Source organism: Sus scrofa, chromosome 8 (assembly GCF_054392235.1).
Source record: "Sus scrofa isolate SSC_HxYL_T2T_F1_AM1 chromosome 8, Sscrofa_HxYL_maternal_Yorkshire_Landrace_v2.0, whole genome shotgun sequence".
Taxonomy (NCBI): Eukaryota; Metazoa; Chordata; class Mammalia; order Artiodactyla; family Suidae; genus Sus; species Sus scrofa.
The window spans coordinates 18,808,075-18,827,005 of record NC_139390.1 but is presented as its reverse complement, the minus strand read 5'-3'; the positions used below and the strand labels follow the sequence as shown (position 1 = coordinate 18,827,005).

Sequence of the window (18,931 nt, the reverse complement as noted above, 5' to 3'; positions counted from 1 at the left end):
TCCTGGATGCTTTATTTTTTGCTATTTCGTTTATTCCTCACAGCAGCCTTGGGAGGCAGCTGGAGTTCCCACCGCTTTATAGCTGTGGTCTGCATGGCTACCAGAGGATGAGTACACAGAAGAGAATATACAGGTAATGCAAGAGCTGGGATCTGAAGCCCAGGTCCTTCTGGTTCCAAAGTCTGTGTTCTCGACTCTACCACGGGCTTGCCAAATGAATGAGGGGGGAATGAATGAATGAATGAATGAATGAACCTGCTGTAGTGAAGTGCTCATGTTTAAGGCGTATGTATGTTGAATCATGGGCTGGAAGGGAAACAGTCTTTCATTTAAACTCTATTTGATACATTTATGTAGTACTTAACACACTTCTGTGTCATGGGTAGCCAGTGTGACCTGTCAGTGGTGACATGGGGTTCTATTATGATCTCAGTCACATATCTTATTAGGTGCCACATTTCCTCACTATCAGTTGTTTGGGCATATAATTATATTATTTAGGATTAATTGTTTTACTTGAACACACAAACAAGTTTTATTCATATCAAGCAAAATAGTGGAAACAATCCCAACATCTATTGCTTGATGACTGGATAAACTAAATATGTTACATCCACGTGATGGAATACCATCGACAAATGAAAAGGAGGAAACTAATACACGTGACAAGACGGATGGTTTTTGTAACCTTTCACCATGTGTCCAGTTTCCTTTTTTCTTCCAGTTTTATTGAGATATAACCGACATATAGCACTGTGCAAGTTTAAGCTGTACAGTGTAATGATTTGACTTACATACATCATGACATGTTTATCTCAGTAAATTTAGTGACCATCCATCATCTCATATAGGCACAAAATTAAAGACATAGAAATAAAATTGTTCTTGTGCTGAGAACTCTTCAACTTTCTTTGCTATGCTCTTAACACCTTCATATGTAATATACAGCCGTGTTCATTATATTTATCATGTTGTACACGACAACCCCAGTTATTTACCTTTACCTGGGAGTTTGTACCTTTGACCACCTTCATCTACCACCCCCTCCCCCCACATCCCTTCCCTCTGGCAACCACCTGCTTGTTCTCTGTATCAATAACTATAATTCTGTTTTGTTTATTCACTTGTTCTGTTTTTTCAGATTCTACATGTGAATGAATGAAATACATTTTTTGTCTTTCTGTGTTTGACTTATTTCACTTCACACAATATCCCCTAGGTCTATCCAGGTTATCACACATGGCAAGATTTCATTCTCTTATATGGCTGTGTAATATTCCATTGAAGGTATACACCACGTCTTTTCTCACTCATCTACTGATGGACATTTGGGTTGCTTCCATATCGTGGCTATGATAAATCATGCTGTAATGAACATAGGGGTGCATATATCTTTTCTAACTAGTACTTTCGTTTTCTTCAGATAAATGCCCAGGGGTACTACTAGATCATACCATAACTCTATTTTTAATTTTCGAGGAATCTCCAGACTATTTTCTGTAGACACTGCACCCATTTACGTTCCCATCAACAGTGCGCTAGGGGTCCCTTTTCTCCATGTCCTCACCAGCGCTTGTTGCTTTCTATTTGATAATAACCATTTTGACAGGTGTGAGGTGGTATCCCATTGTGATTTTGATTTGCATTTCTCTGTTGATTAGTGATATGGAGCTTTTTTTTTTTTTCATGTGCCTGTTAGCCATCTGTATGTCTTCTTTGGAAAATGTCTATTCAGATTCTCTGCCTATTTTTTAATTGGGTTTTTATTTTTTTGATGTTGAATTGGATGAGTTCTTTTGGACATTAACCCCTTATCTGGTATATCATTTACAAATATTTTCTCCTATTCAGTAGGTGGTCTTTCTGTTTTGTTGATAGTTTCCTTTGCTGTACAAAAGCTTTTTATTTTGATATCTCATTGGGTTATTTTTATCCTTTTGTTTCCCTGGCCTGAGGAGACATATCCCCCCCCCCAAAAAAAATTACTAAGACTGAGGTCAAAGAGAGTACTACTGCTTATGTTTTCTTCTAGAAGTTTTAGGAGTTCGGGTCTTATATTTAAGTCTTTAATCCATTTTGAATTTATTTTTGCATATGGTGTGAGAAAGTAGTCCAGTTTGATTCTTTTATGTGGAGCTGTCTGGGTTTCCCAACACCATTTATTGAACAGGCTGTCTTTTCTTTATTGTATATTCTTGCCTCCTTTGTTGTAGATTAACTGTCCATATAAGTGTAGATTTATTTCTGGGCTGTCTGTTCTGTTCTGGGCTGTCTGTTCTGTGTCATTGATCTATGTGTCTGCTTTTGCTCCAGTACCATACCGTTTTGATGATGTAGCTTCGTAGTATAGATTGAAGTCAGGAGCATGATACCTCCAGCTTTGTTCTTTCTCAGGATTGTTTTACTTATTCAGGGTCTTTTCCATACAGGTTGTAGAATTATTTGTTCTACTTTTGTGAAAAATGTCATTGGTATTTTGTTAGGGCTTGCACTGAATCTGTAGAATGCCTTGGGTAGGATGGTCATTTTTAACAATGTTAATTCTTCCAATCCATAAACATTGTATATCTTTACAATGTGTTGTCTTCTATTTCTTTCATCAGTGTCTTATTTACAGTTTTCCAAGTGCAGGTTTTTTTCTCTCCTGAGTTCAGTTTACTCACAGATTTTATTTTTGATGAGAATATAAATGATATTGTTGTCTTTCTTTCTGAAATTTCCGCAGTCTCAGCTGTTTGGGCATGTTGGTATATTATTTAAGATTAGTTTTGATGTAATACCAGAAGTAATGGTGGTTTAAATGAGATAGAGTTAGCTGTATTTCTTGCTTATGGTGTTGGAGGATGGAGGGAAAGAAAATTGCCCGCTGAGCGGAGAGGACAGCTTGAGACCAAAACAGGAGGCAGGCACCTCCGTATAATCAATGCATCTATTTATTACAGGGCAGTTTACTCACAGGGTGGGATGAGGGGGGGCAATGACCTGGAGGCACTCACAGCTGCACCTGCCCTGCCTAGGGGCCATTGGGACAATGTTATAGTTACCCTAGGGTGTGGGGGTAGGAGCTGGGAAACAGGATATGCATTCCTAAGTCAAGATTGGTGGATGGGTAACTAGTCTCGTGGGCACCAGGAATACGTCAGTGAAGGTTTTCATCATTGTTTGGGGACTAACAGAGCATAGAGGCTACCTGGTCCTAATGATTATTAAACAATATCTGGTAACTGTAACAAAGCCTTGGATGACAGAGAAGTGACTTACAGCACAGCACCATCCTGGACAGGGTCAGCGGAAGGACAGGGGAAATTTTAAGGGCCCAAGACGGCGTCAGTTAAGCAGACAGCCGTATACACGTACAGTAAATTTGGAGGTAGGCAGTTTGGGCTGATTCGGTGGCTCACTGTCAGGGATCCAGGTACCTTCCATTTCTTGGCTCTACCAGTCCATTCCAAGAGTGAGGTTTTCTGTTTTGTGTACCAGTATAGTGCAGAACGAGGGAGACGTGCAAAAGAACATATCTCTCCCCTTCTGGAACTTCCCAGAAGTCCCAAAGGACACTTCTGCTTCTGTCTTATTGACGAGCACTTTACATATATATGAGGGATCGTAGCAGGACTTGCCTTATAGGGTCTCATTGCGGGGACAAATGAGCCAGTGTGTGTCAAGGGCCCGGTATACAGTCACTGGTAGAGGAGGGTATGCATGCTGTGGTTTTGATTTTTGGGTTTTTTTTTGTTTGTTTGTTTTGGGGTTTTTAGGCCATGCCTGCTGCATGCAGAAGTTCCTGGGTCAGGGAGAGAAGACACACCACAGTAGTGACCACACTGGATCCTTAACTGCTAGGCCACCAGGGAACTCCTATGTTTTGAGCGATGCTTCTGTGGTCATATCTGGTCTCGAGCTCAGGGTCTTGCTTGCGATATTTACCATCTTCCTTATCCCTTTGGATCTGTCTGCCTTTGAAATTTCCCCTCCTTTTGGAGTGGGCAGCCTGATCATATATTTAGCAATTAGCAATGTGATGCTACTGTCTATAATAAGCCTAATTATCATTCCGTTTTCTTTACTAAAAAAGAAATGCCCAAAGCTTGACATGACCTGCGTCATTCCATGTGTCCTTCTCCAAGGAATCTTTGAAGTGTCAGGTCTTAATTCTGCACTTGCAGAAGAGTAAACTAGAGCGACACATTGGATTGTCATTTAAATGCTCTCCTGATGAACGCCGATGACAGAGGTCGTGGTGTTCATGGACAAATTGACTGTCAAAGAAAGCAAGAAAAATCAGGTCCAACACGGCCTCGTGGTCCATCAGTGATTTGCAGCAGTGAGGATTTTGCCATCTTCCCTGAAAGCCGTAATTAAACTCAGGTCGCCCACGGGAAGCTTTCTCTAACTCCCTGGCACAGTTATCAGCCAGAGAAACAGACCTGGACAGAGTCCCCGCCTTAAGAAGTATTTACACTTTGGTCCAGTCTCTGAAATCTCTGGTGATTTGAATCACCAGGCTCGCACACCCACTCATGTTCCAGAATGAATCTCCTTCTCGCTCCTTGCGGCGGGGTTGAGGTCTGAGCTCAAGTTCTCTTGGAGGAAAATGTCTCACTCATCAGTACGGCCTGGAGGTGGTGGAAAGAAAGTAAGAACACGAAGATGAAGTTAATTTGAAGGAGCCAATGAACGGTGCTCAGAAAAATATGAGCCAGGCGTCGAGAGAGGGGGAAGAAACAGCTTCCAGCCACAAACTCAGGTGGGGACACCTTCATCCTGTAGGCGGAAATTTGGGCCCAAGTGGCCCTTTAGCGAGGCCTCTGTGGTTCTCATCCAGAGAACCACCGGGGGAGCTTAATGATTATGATGGGTTGAAATCTTGGCAGATGGTGATGAGAGCTCTATTTACTTGGATAATTAAAGTGGTGATGGATTTGCATGACTGATTTCAAGATCTCTAGTCTGCAGATGACGGCCTTTGGGGACAGACTGGGATGGCGCACCTTCTGGCTTTGGAGGATCTGCACCTGACTCGAGTATCAGAGCGATGGGGGCCGGGGACCAGTCCCACAAAATGCTCCGTCTTGAGCACCCGGGCCCTCTCACGGAACCATTCGTCGCAGCGGGGAGATTGTGTTTTTCAGAAAGGCGAGGTCTCCTGACAAACTCAGGAAGGAGATTCTTTTCCCTGTTTGTATCAGACTGACACAATTCTTTTGATTCTTTTCTTTTCTTTCTTTTTTTTTTTTTTTCTTTTTTCTTTGTAGAGCCACGGTCATGAGATATGGAAGTTCCCAGGCTAGGTTTCGAATTGGAGCTGCAGCTGCCGGGCCCCGCCCCAGCCCCAGCCACACCCGATCCAAGCTGTGTCTGCAACCGACACCACAGCTTGTGGCAACTCCAGATCCTTAACCCACGGAGTGAGGCCAAGGATCGAACCCACATCCTCATGTCGGGTTCTTAACCCACTGAGCCACAACAGGAACTCCTCTTTTAATTCTTCGCATACTGTGATAATTAATAAGATTGGTACCTTTTGGCTTTATCGAGTGCTTTTTTTTAAAAAAAAAAATAGATTGTTTATAAAAGTCCTTAGACTCTTCTGTGGGAGAGGCAGGGCGTGGAAACAGAAAGGGCAGGGGACAGGCCTGTGTTCAGATCCTACCTTTGCCACTTATAGACTGCTTTTTTTTTTTTTAACCTCTTCGAGCCTCAGTTTCTGTATCTATAAAGGGGGTAGTGGCTCTGCCTTTTGGAGTTGTGATAAGGATTCATGATTTATACACATGAAATGAGGAATCGTCTTTGGGTACTGAGTAGCTTCCAAAACGATGGGGGTTATTCATATCATTTTTGATAAAGGAGGACACGGAAGCTCCGGGAGGCGAGGGGTTTCTCACGGCCTAGTGGTCGGTGATGCCTCTGAAACCCACATTTCACTCTAAGTCCCAGCTGCCACATTATCTCTCTGTCTCCCAAATCCCTTCTTGTTAAAAGATGGCCCTGGAGTCAATGCCGCCCCTTAACCCTCTCAAGTCCATCCTCTATAAAGTGGGGACACTGCCACATACCCCTCTGCTTGTGGTGTCTGGGGGCAGATCTGAGAGGGGGCGCTGTATTGATGATGTTTTTATGATTTCTGAGACACGGGGAAGTCAAGCTACTGCATCTTTATAGCTTGTAAAGACAATTTGATCAAAATGTTGTCCAGGTTTTGCTGGCTTTTTACTGCCACCCAGCCCACAGGGGGAGCCCTCTGCAACGAAATCAAATTACTGTCATGTAATGAAGGATCCAGAGAATCCAGCATTACATTCCAAATGCGCTGTTACAGTTATAATGTATTGCATACGTGAGGGTTGGTGATGTGGGCTGTCGCCCGTATGCAGTGTCCCAAGGCTCTTGGCACCCTGGATGGAAAAGGGGGTGCTCAGATGCCCAGGGAATTTTGGTGTTCTGTCCTGAACACCCAGTCTCTGCAACATGTTCTACCATCAGCATCTCAGCCCTGGGCAAGGTCGGATCAGCCTTGCACGGGGGAGAGAGCAAATTCACTCCAGGCAAGCAATGATTTCTTAAAATATATGCTCTCTTCAGGAAATGCGAGGGGGTTTCCTAGCCCAAGTGTGGCCAAGTAGAAGGAAAGTCAATTTTTTCCCCTTCCGTCTTCTCTATCGGCCTGAAAAGAACAGGGGTACATACTTTGGAGAGTGAGAAGATTGGGAGAAGGAGGAAGGGAGAAATAACAGGAGCGAAAAGGATTGAAATAGATATTCAGGCAAAGCTTCGTTATTCAAAACTTGAGTTAACCAAGACTGTCACTGAATTTCACATGCCCCCCAGCTACTGTGGTTCACATAATAAACTCTTCCAATTACCTGAAATCTCACTTACCTTAAATTTCAGCGCACCCCCCTGAGGCATTCCAATAATCAAAGTTTGCCTGTCGAAAGTAATACTGGAGAGGGGAAAACGCCGCGGTGACTCCCAGGAAGATAGATCATAAAAAAAAAAAAAAAAAAAATCATCTTAGAGAATGGCATTAGAACCATTAGGTTACAAACTTGAAATTGCTGAAATGTTATCTAAAAATTACAGAGGCGAACACAGATTTAGAAAAAGGCCATGGAAATGCTCAAGGAGCTGTACCGTTGGAGACGAGGGCATAGATGTGGACAAGAAAGACTAACTTGAAGGCACCAGGGGGTGATCGGATTGATGAGGGCTGGGGACTCCGGCCAGGTGTGTGTCAGCCTGTGGTCAGCCCCACACGGGCACCTACTCCGGAGATGCCCAAACTCGCTCTGGCAAATTTATGAGTATGTGTGTATCTGCAGGTGACAGTCCCGCATGTCTGTCTAGAGCAGTCATTCCAAACGACTTCCAGGAGTGAAGGTGGCGAATGGTGGATGTGCCCAGATGGTGTTGGCTCATTTTAAGTGACAAAAATGAGGTTCAATACAAACCCCCTTTGAGAATTCTATAGGAGTGATCCTATAACCTCTTCAACACATCGAGTTTTTGTAACTGGACTTTTTTTCCCCAAAGGTGATGTTAACATGGGATTTAGAGATTTAGGCTTAATACTACATTGATGGCTGTCTTAGGAAAAAAAATATATATCAGGAGTTCCTGTTGTGGCTCAGTGGTAAGTGGTAACAAACCCAAGGAGTATCTGTGAGGATGTGGGTTCGATCCCTGGCCTCACTCAGTGGGTTAAGTATCCAGTATTGCCATGAGCAGTGGTGTAGGCTGGCAGCTGCAGCTCCAATTTTCAACCCATAGCCTGGAAACTTCCATATGCCACATGTGAGGCCCTAAAAAAGAAAAAAAAAAAAAGTGTGTGTGTGTGTATGTGTGTGTGTGTGTGTGTGTGTGTAACATGCATATACTATATTTCAGCTTTGTGGGGACCAAAGTTTACTTACTGAGCACTCACGCTGGGTCAGGAGCTGTGCTTGGCTCTGGAGAAGCAAACAGGCCTGAGTTGGACTCTGGTTCCAGAGACCTCGGTCTGTGGGAGGCAAGGTGGGGGCGGGGTAACTGTGCTGCGGGGTGCGATGCTCTTAATCAAGATGTACCCACAATGCCGTGTGGCTGCCAGGAGCCGGCTCTTCCTCTGCCTGGGAATGACAGAGGGCTTCCCAGGCAGGGACTTGTGAGCGGGGTTTTGGGGAGGATGAGAAAGGAGAGAGGTGAGGAAGAGCGAGTCTGGGGGAGCAGGACGAGGGACTTGTTAGAAACACGCTGGGTGCAAAAAGTCAGAGAGGTGGATTGCGGCGAGACGGTGCAGGGCTCTCGCTGGCCTCTCCCTACAATGGAGATATTTCTAAAGAGGAGGGGCAGGACCTGATATATAGTTTTCAAAGGAACTTGTACCCGGACGAGATAGCTGGGCAGACAAGTGGGCGTGGCCGTGATGGTCCTGGCTAGAGATCAGTGGGCAGTGCAAATTAGAGGTTCCAGGAGTGGAGTGGCTTATTGAAGCTTGGAGATATTGGCGTTCCCGTCGTGGCTCAGTGGTTAACAAATCCGACTAGGACCCAAGAGGTTGCAGGTTCGATCCCTGGCCTTGCTCAGTGGCTTAAGGATCCGGTGTTGCCATGAGCTGTGGCGTAGGTCGCAGACATGGCTTGGATATGGCGTTGCTGTGGCTCTGGCACATATGAAGCTCCATGTGCTGTGGCTGCGGCCCTAGAAAAGACAAAAAAGGAAAAAAAAAAACATTGGAGCTATGGATTGTTGACGACTTTTTACCTTGTGCTGCTTATTGGATGGGGGGAGGAGGTATTCCTGGATGTGGGGAGAGGGTAGGGCAGGAAGAGGACAGGAACGGAGTAGAAAGCAGAGGGGCACCAGGGGAGGAAATACCTCTATGAAAAGAGTGAGTGTGCCGTTGAGAAGTTTCTAAATCATTCCTGAGCGTGACCTCTTCAGCCACACGTGTTGATCATCCCTCCGAGAAGTCTTTCTGCATCAGCAGGCCAGGTTCTTGCAGCAGCTAATGAGAGCGAGCCTTGATCCCATCAGTAAAAGCAGCCAAGGACCACGAGTCATTGTTTGACAGAGAGGGTCACTTGGCGGAGAAGTCCCCTGCCTGATGTCCTGGCTACCTTCATCTCTCTCGGCAGTTATCTGGTTGTAAAGCTATCCAAATAGTCATGTAGTATATCAGATAGTCATTTAATTATTATGTTCCTCCTTGTAGCAATTATGACTTGCTTTATCGCAGATAACAGTAAATGGATAGATAAAAGCCACTGAATGGTGAACACGGTGGGTTTGGGTTTTTAAGATGAGAAGCACAAGGCTACCTTCAAGTGTTTGCGTGTGGGCATGAATTAACATCAACAAGTGAGCTATGAGCTCTGCTTTTAAAACATAGCTAAATGCAGTTTGAAAGAAATCTATTTTTGAGAGGATAATAAAAACATTTCATGGTATCTAGTATACATGCCAAAAACTGGGCATATTTTACCAAGTTTATTCCATTCATGTTTCCCTGATTACCCAATATACTTGGTGTGTGTGTGTTTTCCTTTCTCCACTTGGTAGGTGTATCTACCCCACTGCAGCCATGTAAACTTCGCCACTGTATACTTGTTTCTGTGTATCCTGTGTAGAGGTTCAGAGGACCTCCTTGTCTATCCATTCAATATATAATAGTTTGCCTCTGCTAATTCCAAACTCCCAAGCCATCCCCCCCCCCCCACCTCCCCACCTCCTTGGCAGCCACAGCCCTGTTCTCTATGTCTGTGAGTCTATTTCTGCTTTGTAGATAGGTTCGTTTGTGTCACATTTAGATTCCTCATATAACTGATTATAGTATTTGTCTTTCTCTGTCTGACTTACCTCACTTAGTATGATCATCTCTCTTTCCACCCATGTTGCTACAAATGGCATTATTCCATTCTTTTTTATGGCTGAGTAGTATTCCATTGCATAGATATATGTAATATCTCACGTCTTCTTTATCCATTCATCTGTTGATGGACATTTAGGTTGTTTCCATGTCTTGGCTATTATAAATAGTGCTGCTATGAACATAAGGGTGCATGTATCTTTTTGAATTATAATTTTTTCTGGATAGATGCCCAGAAGTAGGATTGGAAACTGTGCAGTTCTTGCTGCCATGAAGGGGGAGATGTTGAAAGAAAACCTATAATTAGTTATAGAACTCAAAGGAATAAGTGCTTTGAAGGAAAATGACACATTATAAGGGTAATAGTCTGGATATTCTGGGTAGTGGTAGAGCTTCCTGAGAAGGAAACATTACTGCAGGGATTTGGATGACGCCAGGGAAGAAGCTATGCAGTCCAAGCAGCAGGTAGTGCAAAGGCCCTGAGGTTGGAATTAGCTTGATGCGGCCAAAGACTAGCAAGGAGGCCAATGCGGATGAAGAGCAGTGAAGTAGGGGGAGCAGAAGGACTTTGGATCTTTGTCTTAAATGTGATGAGAGGCTGTGGGGGATTTTGAGATACCGCATGTCACCATCTGCTCCCATTTGAAAAGCACCTTTCTCATTACCACTTGGGAAATAGATGGTCGGTGAGTAGCAGCAGGAGCTAAAAACAGGAGGCTAGGGCCACAGTCGAATCAAAAGCTGATGGTGGCTTGAAGGAGGGTGATTGTGGGGGAAGTGGGTTAGAAGTATTCAGATTCAGTATGTCTTGTGAAGGTAGCGCCTGTGGGATTTGCTGATGAATTAAATGAGGGGTGGCAAAGAAAGAGGAGTGGCAAGGGTGATCCCTCCAGGGGCAAGTCTGAGGGGACATCAAGGGTTCCGTTTAAGATGCTCCTGAGATGCTCAGAGAGAGGTACCCGTTCGAGAGCAGAGCAAGCGGTGCAGGTGAGAGGTCTGAGCTGGGATATCAATGTGGGTGAAATCAGCGCAGAGACGACAGTGAAAATCATTGGAATGAATGAGATCCTCTTGATATGGGGCTGTGTAGGGGTAGAATTCCAGGTAGTGAAGAGGGCTGGGGCGTGAGTCGCATCTTGGGCCATTATGAGTTCAAGTGCTCTTCGAAAAATAAAATGTCTCATGCCTACAGTTCAGCTGGTGAGGATCCTGGTGTGATGCGCTGCCCACACTCCCCCGCTCAGCTAGCCAGAACCTGGGGGGCCGTGGACTTGGCTGACCACTGAGAAGGACTGTAGGTGGTCTCTGTCACCTCAGCCGTTCCCCATGACCCAGGATTGAAAAGGCCCCAGGAGGGCTGCCTGTCTTCCAAACAGGGTCTCGAAATGCGGTGAATTAAAATGCATTGCTTTCAGTTACACAATTATCTCTAAGAGCGTCTTATTAAAAATATGGTTTGACCCAAGAGAGGTAATTTGTGGAATTGCTAATCATTTATTTGGTACTGATATAGAATACTAAAAAGAGTTTGGAATTTGTAGTTAGGAGCCCTCGTCTGAGCTGACAGTTGTTAGTTATGTGACTGTGGGAAAGAAGTGATCTCAGCTATCTTGTCTATAAAATGGGGAAAACAGTATTGGCGTACTAGTCGTGTAGTGCTGCCTACTGAACGAGAGGGTCACTGGGAAAATGTTTTGTAAGCTTTCGATGCTGTAAAAAAATAATAATGCTGTTAATTTTGAGAACACTTACAAAGCCAAATGTTAGCATGGTACCTTTCCTTTCAAGCGCACCGTAGTCTCAGTAAGATGGGCAGAGCAGGTGTTAATGAATCAGAGTTGTGCCTCGGTCCCAAGAACTGGTTAATTATTTCTATAACTTCATGGCCTTTATTTGAGCATCTTTTATACCCACTCTTCTCTCAAAACTCATTTCAAGCATCATCTCTTCTGTGTAGCTTTTCTTTCTTGCCCAGTACCCACCCCCAGCCTCTTGTGTGCCTTTCACTAAATGCTTGTTGAATGAAGGTGTCGATGTGCAGAGTAGCTGATTATAGAAGAGTCCTTTCCCAGCTTTAAACATGGCAGCCCACAATCAGTGTGTGGAAACAGGCATGTTTTTACTCCTACCCACATATTCAAAAAAGAACGGTTCATGAAACAACACTTTTTATTGCATGGGGTTCATGCCATATTCTGTTCCACTCTGTATCGTTGTTGTTGTTAAAGAAAATGAAGGTTGCCTTTGAATTGATTTCACCAATGCATCATGACCCACAATTGGAAGACAGTGTTAGGGCAGATGCTGGCAGCTGGGCACCTCACTGGTTGCAATTGGGCAGGTCACGAGCGTCAGCTGGGGGTTGACCCCCACTCCAGGGTTCATGCAAATTCTCAGGCGTAAAGGCATTAGGAAGCTATGGGAATAGGCACCTAAGCATTGTGCTGGCTGGAATACGTATTGCATGGATCATACTCTTAGTTCTTTCCAGCCTGTTTACGAAAGTCAAAGTCTAATAAATACGTCGGTTTTGGACAATTGACTGTTGGAAAAAGATTTGCGTTTAATCACATGTCCGTCTTTGAGACTATGTAGATTTGCAAGGGTGACTTTCCAATGAAAGGCAGGATCCCCATCGGAAATCCTTGGGCCCCAGATGTGTTTCCGAGGCAGGAGATTTTGGCGTCTGAAAGGAAATGCAGCAGGCACACCATATATTGCGTACCAAGCCCAGTCAAGTTGTGGGCAGCAGCCAGTCACCAGATGCAATGATGTGTCTTCAGTACGTGTATGAATTTTCACCATCAGTGGCATAAATATGGGAAAAAACCCTCCCGTCAGCCGAGGTCACTAACAGGATGGGAACACATTTTCAGTTTTCAGAGCTTTGGGGCTTTCAGAAAAACCCACAAGGGATTGTGGAAATTACATTTCATTATCCAGGTATCATGTTTTTCCTTTACAAAATCCCCAGGACCATTTATCCCTTTAGGAGACCAAATGCTTGGCTCAGTGCCCAACACGCAGTGGGCACCCAGGAGATATGTGTGGGATGAGTGATTGAGACCAACTACAGCTTATAGAAAACTCTTATTACTGACCACGCTGCTTTTGAGGAAACAGCCTCTTGTTTTATCCCATTTGGTTTAAGTGGATGGAAACTGTTGCCACTGCTTCGCTCCTTCACAAGGAGCAGACGGAGAGATGCTCCCGAATTTGTAGGGGTTTTTTTCCTTCTTCCTTCAGGCCTTGCCTCTTGGGAAAGAAGCGACAGGCCCACTGGTTTTAGAAGGGGGTGGGCGAAGAGATTCCAGGTACAGAAAGCAGCCAAATTCAAAATCCCCCTTTCTTTGCTTCCCTATACTGCAAATACCAACTAGATGGAGTCACCAACTCCATGAATATTTCCATTGTTTTTCACGGAAGGCTTGGTTTGTGGGGTGCCACAAACTTAGCCAGACAAGGACCTGGGTCCACATTTTAGCTCTGCCAAACCCTTGGCATGTTACATAAACTCTTTAAGTCTCACCTTCTCATTTAGAAAATGTGCATGATTGTCTTGTAAGGATTAAAGGAGATCGTCCATGGGGAGCATTTGCCACATAACTGTGGTTTTTGTGATTGTTGAGAGTAACAATTGTGACCATGTTAACACTCTTCCTCGTGGTGGTCACGTGGTAGAAACACAGAAGAGGGTCGATAGAATCTCTGTCCATCTCCCTCTCCTGGCCTTCTTTGCTATGGACTGTATTAGTCAGGATGGGCTAAGTTATGCTCTGGTAACAAACACCCCCTGAATCTTTGTACCCTAACAGTACCAAAGGTTATTTCTGGTTCACGCATATATCTCTGGGGACCCAAATGACTCTTCGGGACAGTTGTCTGCCCTGTTGGTTCTGTGATCCAGGTTGTGTTGGTGACGCATACCTTGACTCTTGGGAGCTTCTACCCTGGAAGTGACTCATGTTTCTTTCCGTCCCCCTTTATTGGAGAGAGCAAGTTACATGGCTCTGCCTGACTCCAAAGCAACGGGGAATAATAGTCCTGCCAAGTGCTTGCAAGGAAAGGCAAGCTAGAAATACTGGAGAGAGGCACTCATGTCACGACCCAGACATTTAGCCTTTTCTCACTCTCATGTAAATGGTTACTGCAAACACAGCTCTGGCCCCAGCACCCTTTCCAGCCAGGTGGCTGTCCTGAAGCCACCACTGTCTGGAGGATCTGGAACTGCCACTGCTGCAGATGATCTTTGGAAAACAGTGAGCCAGCTCTGCCCTAGACAAGGCAAAGGAAGCAATTTCTAGGTGTTCGAAGTGAGTCATGCCTCTTGGACTGGAGCCCCTCCCTGCAGTGTTTTCGCCAACACCCAGCACCCCAGTGATAACATATGGGATGTTAAAATCATGGGTTCCTCTAGTTGGTGGGGACTCTGGGAACCCCGCTCATTTTTCAAGTGCGGAAACTGAGGCCCAGGCAGCATGCGTCTTGTTTCTTGTGTTCTGTGGCTTTCCCAGGGTCCCAAAGGTTCATGATCAGCTCATTGCCAGACTTCCTCCTGGACAGAAGCCTCTTGACTCTGCCTAGTGATTTTCTACTGTCCACCTCCTTCATCGTCTATGCCTCTTCATCCTCCTTAGAAGCAGAAACCTCCCAAGCACCGTGACTTGGCTTGTCTCACTCTCTGTTCTATTTCTGGCCCCTCCTAAGGCTGAGTGAGGTTGGATCCGTGCATTGGCTGCTGGTTCGGAGCTGCCAACAGAGGAGGATCTCGAACAGCTTTTTCTTTCCTTCCAGTTTTTGTTGTCATTGTTGTTTGTTTCCAGTTGGAGGGATAGGACATGGGACAGTTGAACAGTTGCCACCACAGGGACTAAATGATCACCATTGTAGAATAAGGAGAAATTCCATCCCATTCTCCTGCACTGCTCCCCACCCCCACCCTCATACACCTCCCAGAGTTCCTATTGATATTTTAATGAGATTCTGAGTGTATAGGATCTTTGGCCAGATGATAAAATATAGTCAGTGCTTCTGCTTCTTCAGAACCCCTCTGTGCTGAGGTGACACGGACAACCAGGATGGCCTGGCCTGGAGCTCCTGGGAGGCTCTGGCCTATCAGTCCCTCCAGATTTTTAGTTGTTTCTAACTTTGGAGACACCAGGAGACTGGAGGCATCCAGAGCCAGGTTTTCAAAGCATAGCTGGAGAAAGACTCACCTCTGCCCTGTGCCACCTGCAGATTTCTGAGCCAGCCCCCAGAGCTGGACGATACAGGCAGCATATGAGCAGGAGCCCAGGAATCTGCTTTTCACAAGCATCCCAGGGTGATGGAGAGCAGGATTCCTTGCTGATGTCACCATGCCGAGTGGCAGGACTCTGGAGGTGGGGAAGGGAGGCGTCCCAGCGTCCCACCTTCAGTTAGAGCAGTGCCACTTTGAGCCGTTTTATAAATGAGGCTTCAGCCTAAGGTTTGTCCTGTTGATAACAATAAATGACGTGGAATAGCATTTTGGAACTTCATTTTTCTAGATTATAGTAAGCAGAGGAAAGAACAAACCAGCAGTGGCCTTCTAAAGACTACCCTTTCCTTGGTGTGGCTTCATCTTCTATACAGAAGGAGTTTCTTACCCTCTGAACGAGCTTATAATTCTCCTGTTTTCCATGCCCTAAGGAGAACCAAACAGCAATTCTACAGCTCATGTCCCGAGTCTTTGGGTTTTAGCAGAGGCCTCTGTGCCTGTTTTCTATCAGATATCTTATCTCAATCTCAGAGGGAACAGAAGCACAGTACCGCCCTCTATAGCTTCCAAGGACCTTCGTGGACCATGCCTTGGGAGAGAACTGGCTGCTCTCGTGGACCCCAACATATTGCAGTTCAAGGTCAGGGAACTTGGATTCCATTTTGCCAATAAGTGATGGCCCTTACCTGGTCCCCTTCAGTGGGCCGGGTGTGACTCTAGCCTCACCTGCTGCCTCTTACAACATCTCCACACGGTTGGGAGTGTCTTCCCCAGAGTTGGAAGATGCCGTGTCTTTTTGGGGACTTAGATTCGGATCTGAGGAATTGGAGGGACAAAGGTGACTGACTTTGGGCCACTAGTGCTAATAGCACGGCCAACCAAGGCTGCCGATCACGGGCAAGGAACCGGGCACGAGGGCAGATGTATTAAACTGTGTGTAAATGGTCTTTTTTCCTGTGAAATCTCAATACCTCCCTTAGGACATTGCGGTTCAGGTTTTTGAGCTGCTCTCCTCTGATATTTACTCGTTGGGGATTTTATTTCTGAGAAATCACTGTAGCAACAGAACTATTTGCCTCCACGGACACGATGTCAAAGTCTTAAAATCCAAGACGTTTTAAGGCAGGATTCCAGCCTCATTACTGCCAGGAATAAGATTCATCCAAGGTGGAAGTGTCCTCTCTTAGAACTCAAATCTATCTCAGAATGGCTTTTCTTTCCCCTTTGTTTTTGAAGTGAAGCAATTACTTTTTTTTTTTTTTTGAGAAAAAAATGTGCTAATGCACCAAACTCTCTTTTCCCCCTTTCATTTATTTGAAATTGAACTTAACAAAGTCAGTTCCAAGCAAGCACTATATATGAGTAATGCTTTTTGTCCATAAAAGAGCATTGACTCAATGGGATGGGAGTGCTGATCCCCACTCTGCTTTGTGTGAGCGTCCACAATGACAAAGTGCTCGTGTCAGAGTGTATAATGAAACTATAAATTGTTTTCATGAATGCTCTGAATTTGGTCTTTTACGGGGCAAATTCAAAAGGTATTTAGTGCCACATTTCACAAATGTGAATAACACCAGGCGGTACCGGAGAGCCAATAAAAGTGCAGAATCCCAGTCGGGCTCACACCGGCCCCTGCGGAGGGTGATTGTCAGGTGAGGGTGGGTCATGATGGGGGGAGTTGGGAGATGGAGGGACCATAATATCCCTCACCTCTGAGGAAGAGTTCCAGCAGCAAGCGACACCTGACTTTGGGGGGATGATTCAAAGTGTGGCTAAAACACTTAGCTCATAAAATTGGTCTCTGGGTAGTAGATGTCTGACCTGGAATCACAGAAGCTGTACACACCTCTGGCCAGGTTTAGTGAACAAAAATTCTCAAGTGAGGAGTTCCCGCTGTGCCACAGTGGGTTAAGAATCCGACTGCAGGGGCTCCAGTCGCTATGGAGGCGCAGGTTCAATTCCCAGCTCTGCACAGTGGGTTAAAGGATATGGCATGGCTGCAGCTGCGGCATGAGGTTGAAGCTGGAGCTGGGATTCAGTCCCTGGCCTGCGAACTTCCACAGGCTTGGGGTGTGGCTGTCTTAAAAAAAAAAAAAAAAAAAATTCTCAAGTGAGAAAATGTCTGCTGGGTTACATGGGCAGGTGCAATCCACTGCAGTGATTTATGGTTCAATTTGATTATTTTATTTTATTTTTTTAATTATTATTATTTTTTTTTGTCTTTTTGCCATTTCTTGGGCCGCTCTTGCGGCATATGGAGGTTCCCGGGCTAGGGGTCGAACCGGAGCTGTAGCCACCGGCCTACGCCAGAGCCACAGCAACGCAGGATCCGAGCCGCGTCTGTGACCTACACCACAGCTCACGGCAACGCCAGAACCTTGACCCACTGAGCAAGGGCAGGGATCGAACCCGCAACCTCATGGTTCCTAGTCGGATTCGTTAACCACTGCGCCACGACGGGAACTCCCAATTTGATTATTTTAAATTACATTTTTGGTATGTTTTAATATAGAAGCCGTATAGGTGTATTCTATAAATTTTAGAAAACACGAGAAAGTATAAATAATTTTTAAAGTATGTGCAGATAATTTTGCCACCAAGAGATAATTGTTGGTAATATACAAAATTTTTATTAAATCTTTCTCTCATTTTGTAAAATTTTAATAGCCTTTACATAATCTTATCTTGATATATAAATCCTTTTTTAAACAAAAATTTGGGTTTGGCTATCTGTTTAATCTATATATGTAATTGCTGAAGAGGATTCTGCTTTTTATTTATCCGTGAAGTTATCTTCCTTGTCTCAGTTGGCCAAAGTTCATGAACATCCAAGGTTTTGGTTCCGTCATGAGGGGGAGTCTGTCAGGGTCTATAGCAGCCTTTTGGCTTATATGTCATTGACTAACAAATGCCTCTGGGTTTATGATCTGAAAACAACAACAAAAAGGCAACAAAACGAAACAAACCCAAGCCTGCAGTGTGTGTGAACTCCATCCAGCGCGTGTCAAACGGAGGGAGGCCAGTGGAGGGTTTTGAGCAGTCGTGTGGCTTTGTTTATTCTGCAGTACCTGGTGTGTAAAAGGAAGCTGGAGAGTAAGAAGGAAGCCCTGCTGATCCTTTCCAAGGAGCTGGACACATGCCAGCAGGAAAGGGACCAGTACAAACTCATGGCCAATCAGCTTCGAGAGCGCCACCAGTCCCTGAAGAAGAAGTACCGCGAGCTGATCGTACGTATTGCGTCACCGTGACGTCCCTGTTTCCTCCTAAAGCGTGCACGTTTTAACGTGCGTGCTGTCTCTTTAGAAAGACGTTGAATTCATACAGTTCCAAAGTGGAAAAATTAAGACGTGAAAGGCATCGCTCCCATTTCCTCTACGACCCGGTCCCGCTTGCTCGTTGCTAAGTATATGCTTCCAGAGGCTTGTTCTGGCGCCTGTAAATAGACACACATCTCTGGATCTGTGCGTGTGCCTGTTTACTTATTAATGATATGGAGTTTCTAACAGAGGCTTCATGGTACAAATCTATGCTAATACAGAAGCCACTAGCTGCATGTGGCTATTTAAATTTCATTTTAAATGAATTAGAATTAAAATCGAACACTCAGTCTCACGTATCACTTTGCATGAGCTCAGTTGCTGTACACGGCTGGTGGCTAGCGTATGGGATCGGGCTGATATAGAACGTTTCCCTGGTGGCTGCTATATTGGACAGTTGGCTGTGGGACATTTCCCTCATTGCAGAGCGTTCCTCAGACAGCTTTGTATAAATGTTCTAACACTTGCTTTTTTCACTTACTACTTTATTTTAGACCCCTCTCTAGGCCATACATACAGATTTAA

General features: G+C 45.0%; 1 protein-coding gene across 11 annotated transcripts in view; it reads left to right on the top strand.

Annotated features, from left to right (window-relative positions):
- CCDC149 (coiled-coil domain containing 149) overlaps positions 1–18,931 on the top strand; it is a 109,322-nt gene that overhangs the window by 16,867 nt on the left and 73,524 nt on the right. For 5 of the 11 annotated variants that reach the window (XM_084971656.1, XM_021100561.2, XM_021100560.2 and 2 more), the window contains exon 2: positions 18,155–18,316. In XM_084971656.1, coding sequence (XP_084827782.1) covers positions 18,155–18,316 — 162 coding nt within the window. Of the gene's footprint in view, positions 1–43; positions 134–18,154; positions 18,317–18,931 lie in introns of all 11 variants that reach the window. The other 6 variants (XM_084971653.1, XM_021100557.2, XM_084971654.1 and 3 more) reach the window with 2 other exon arrangements.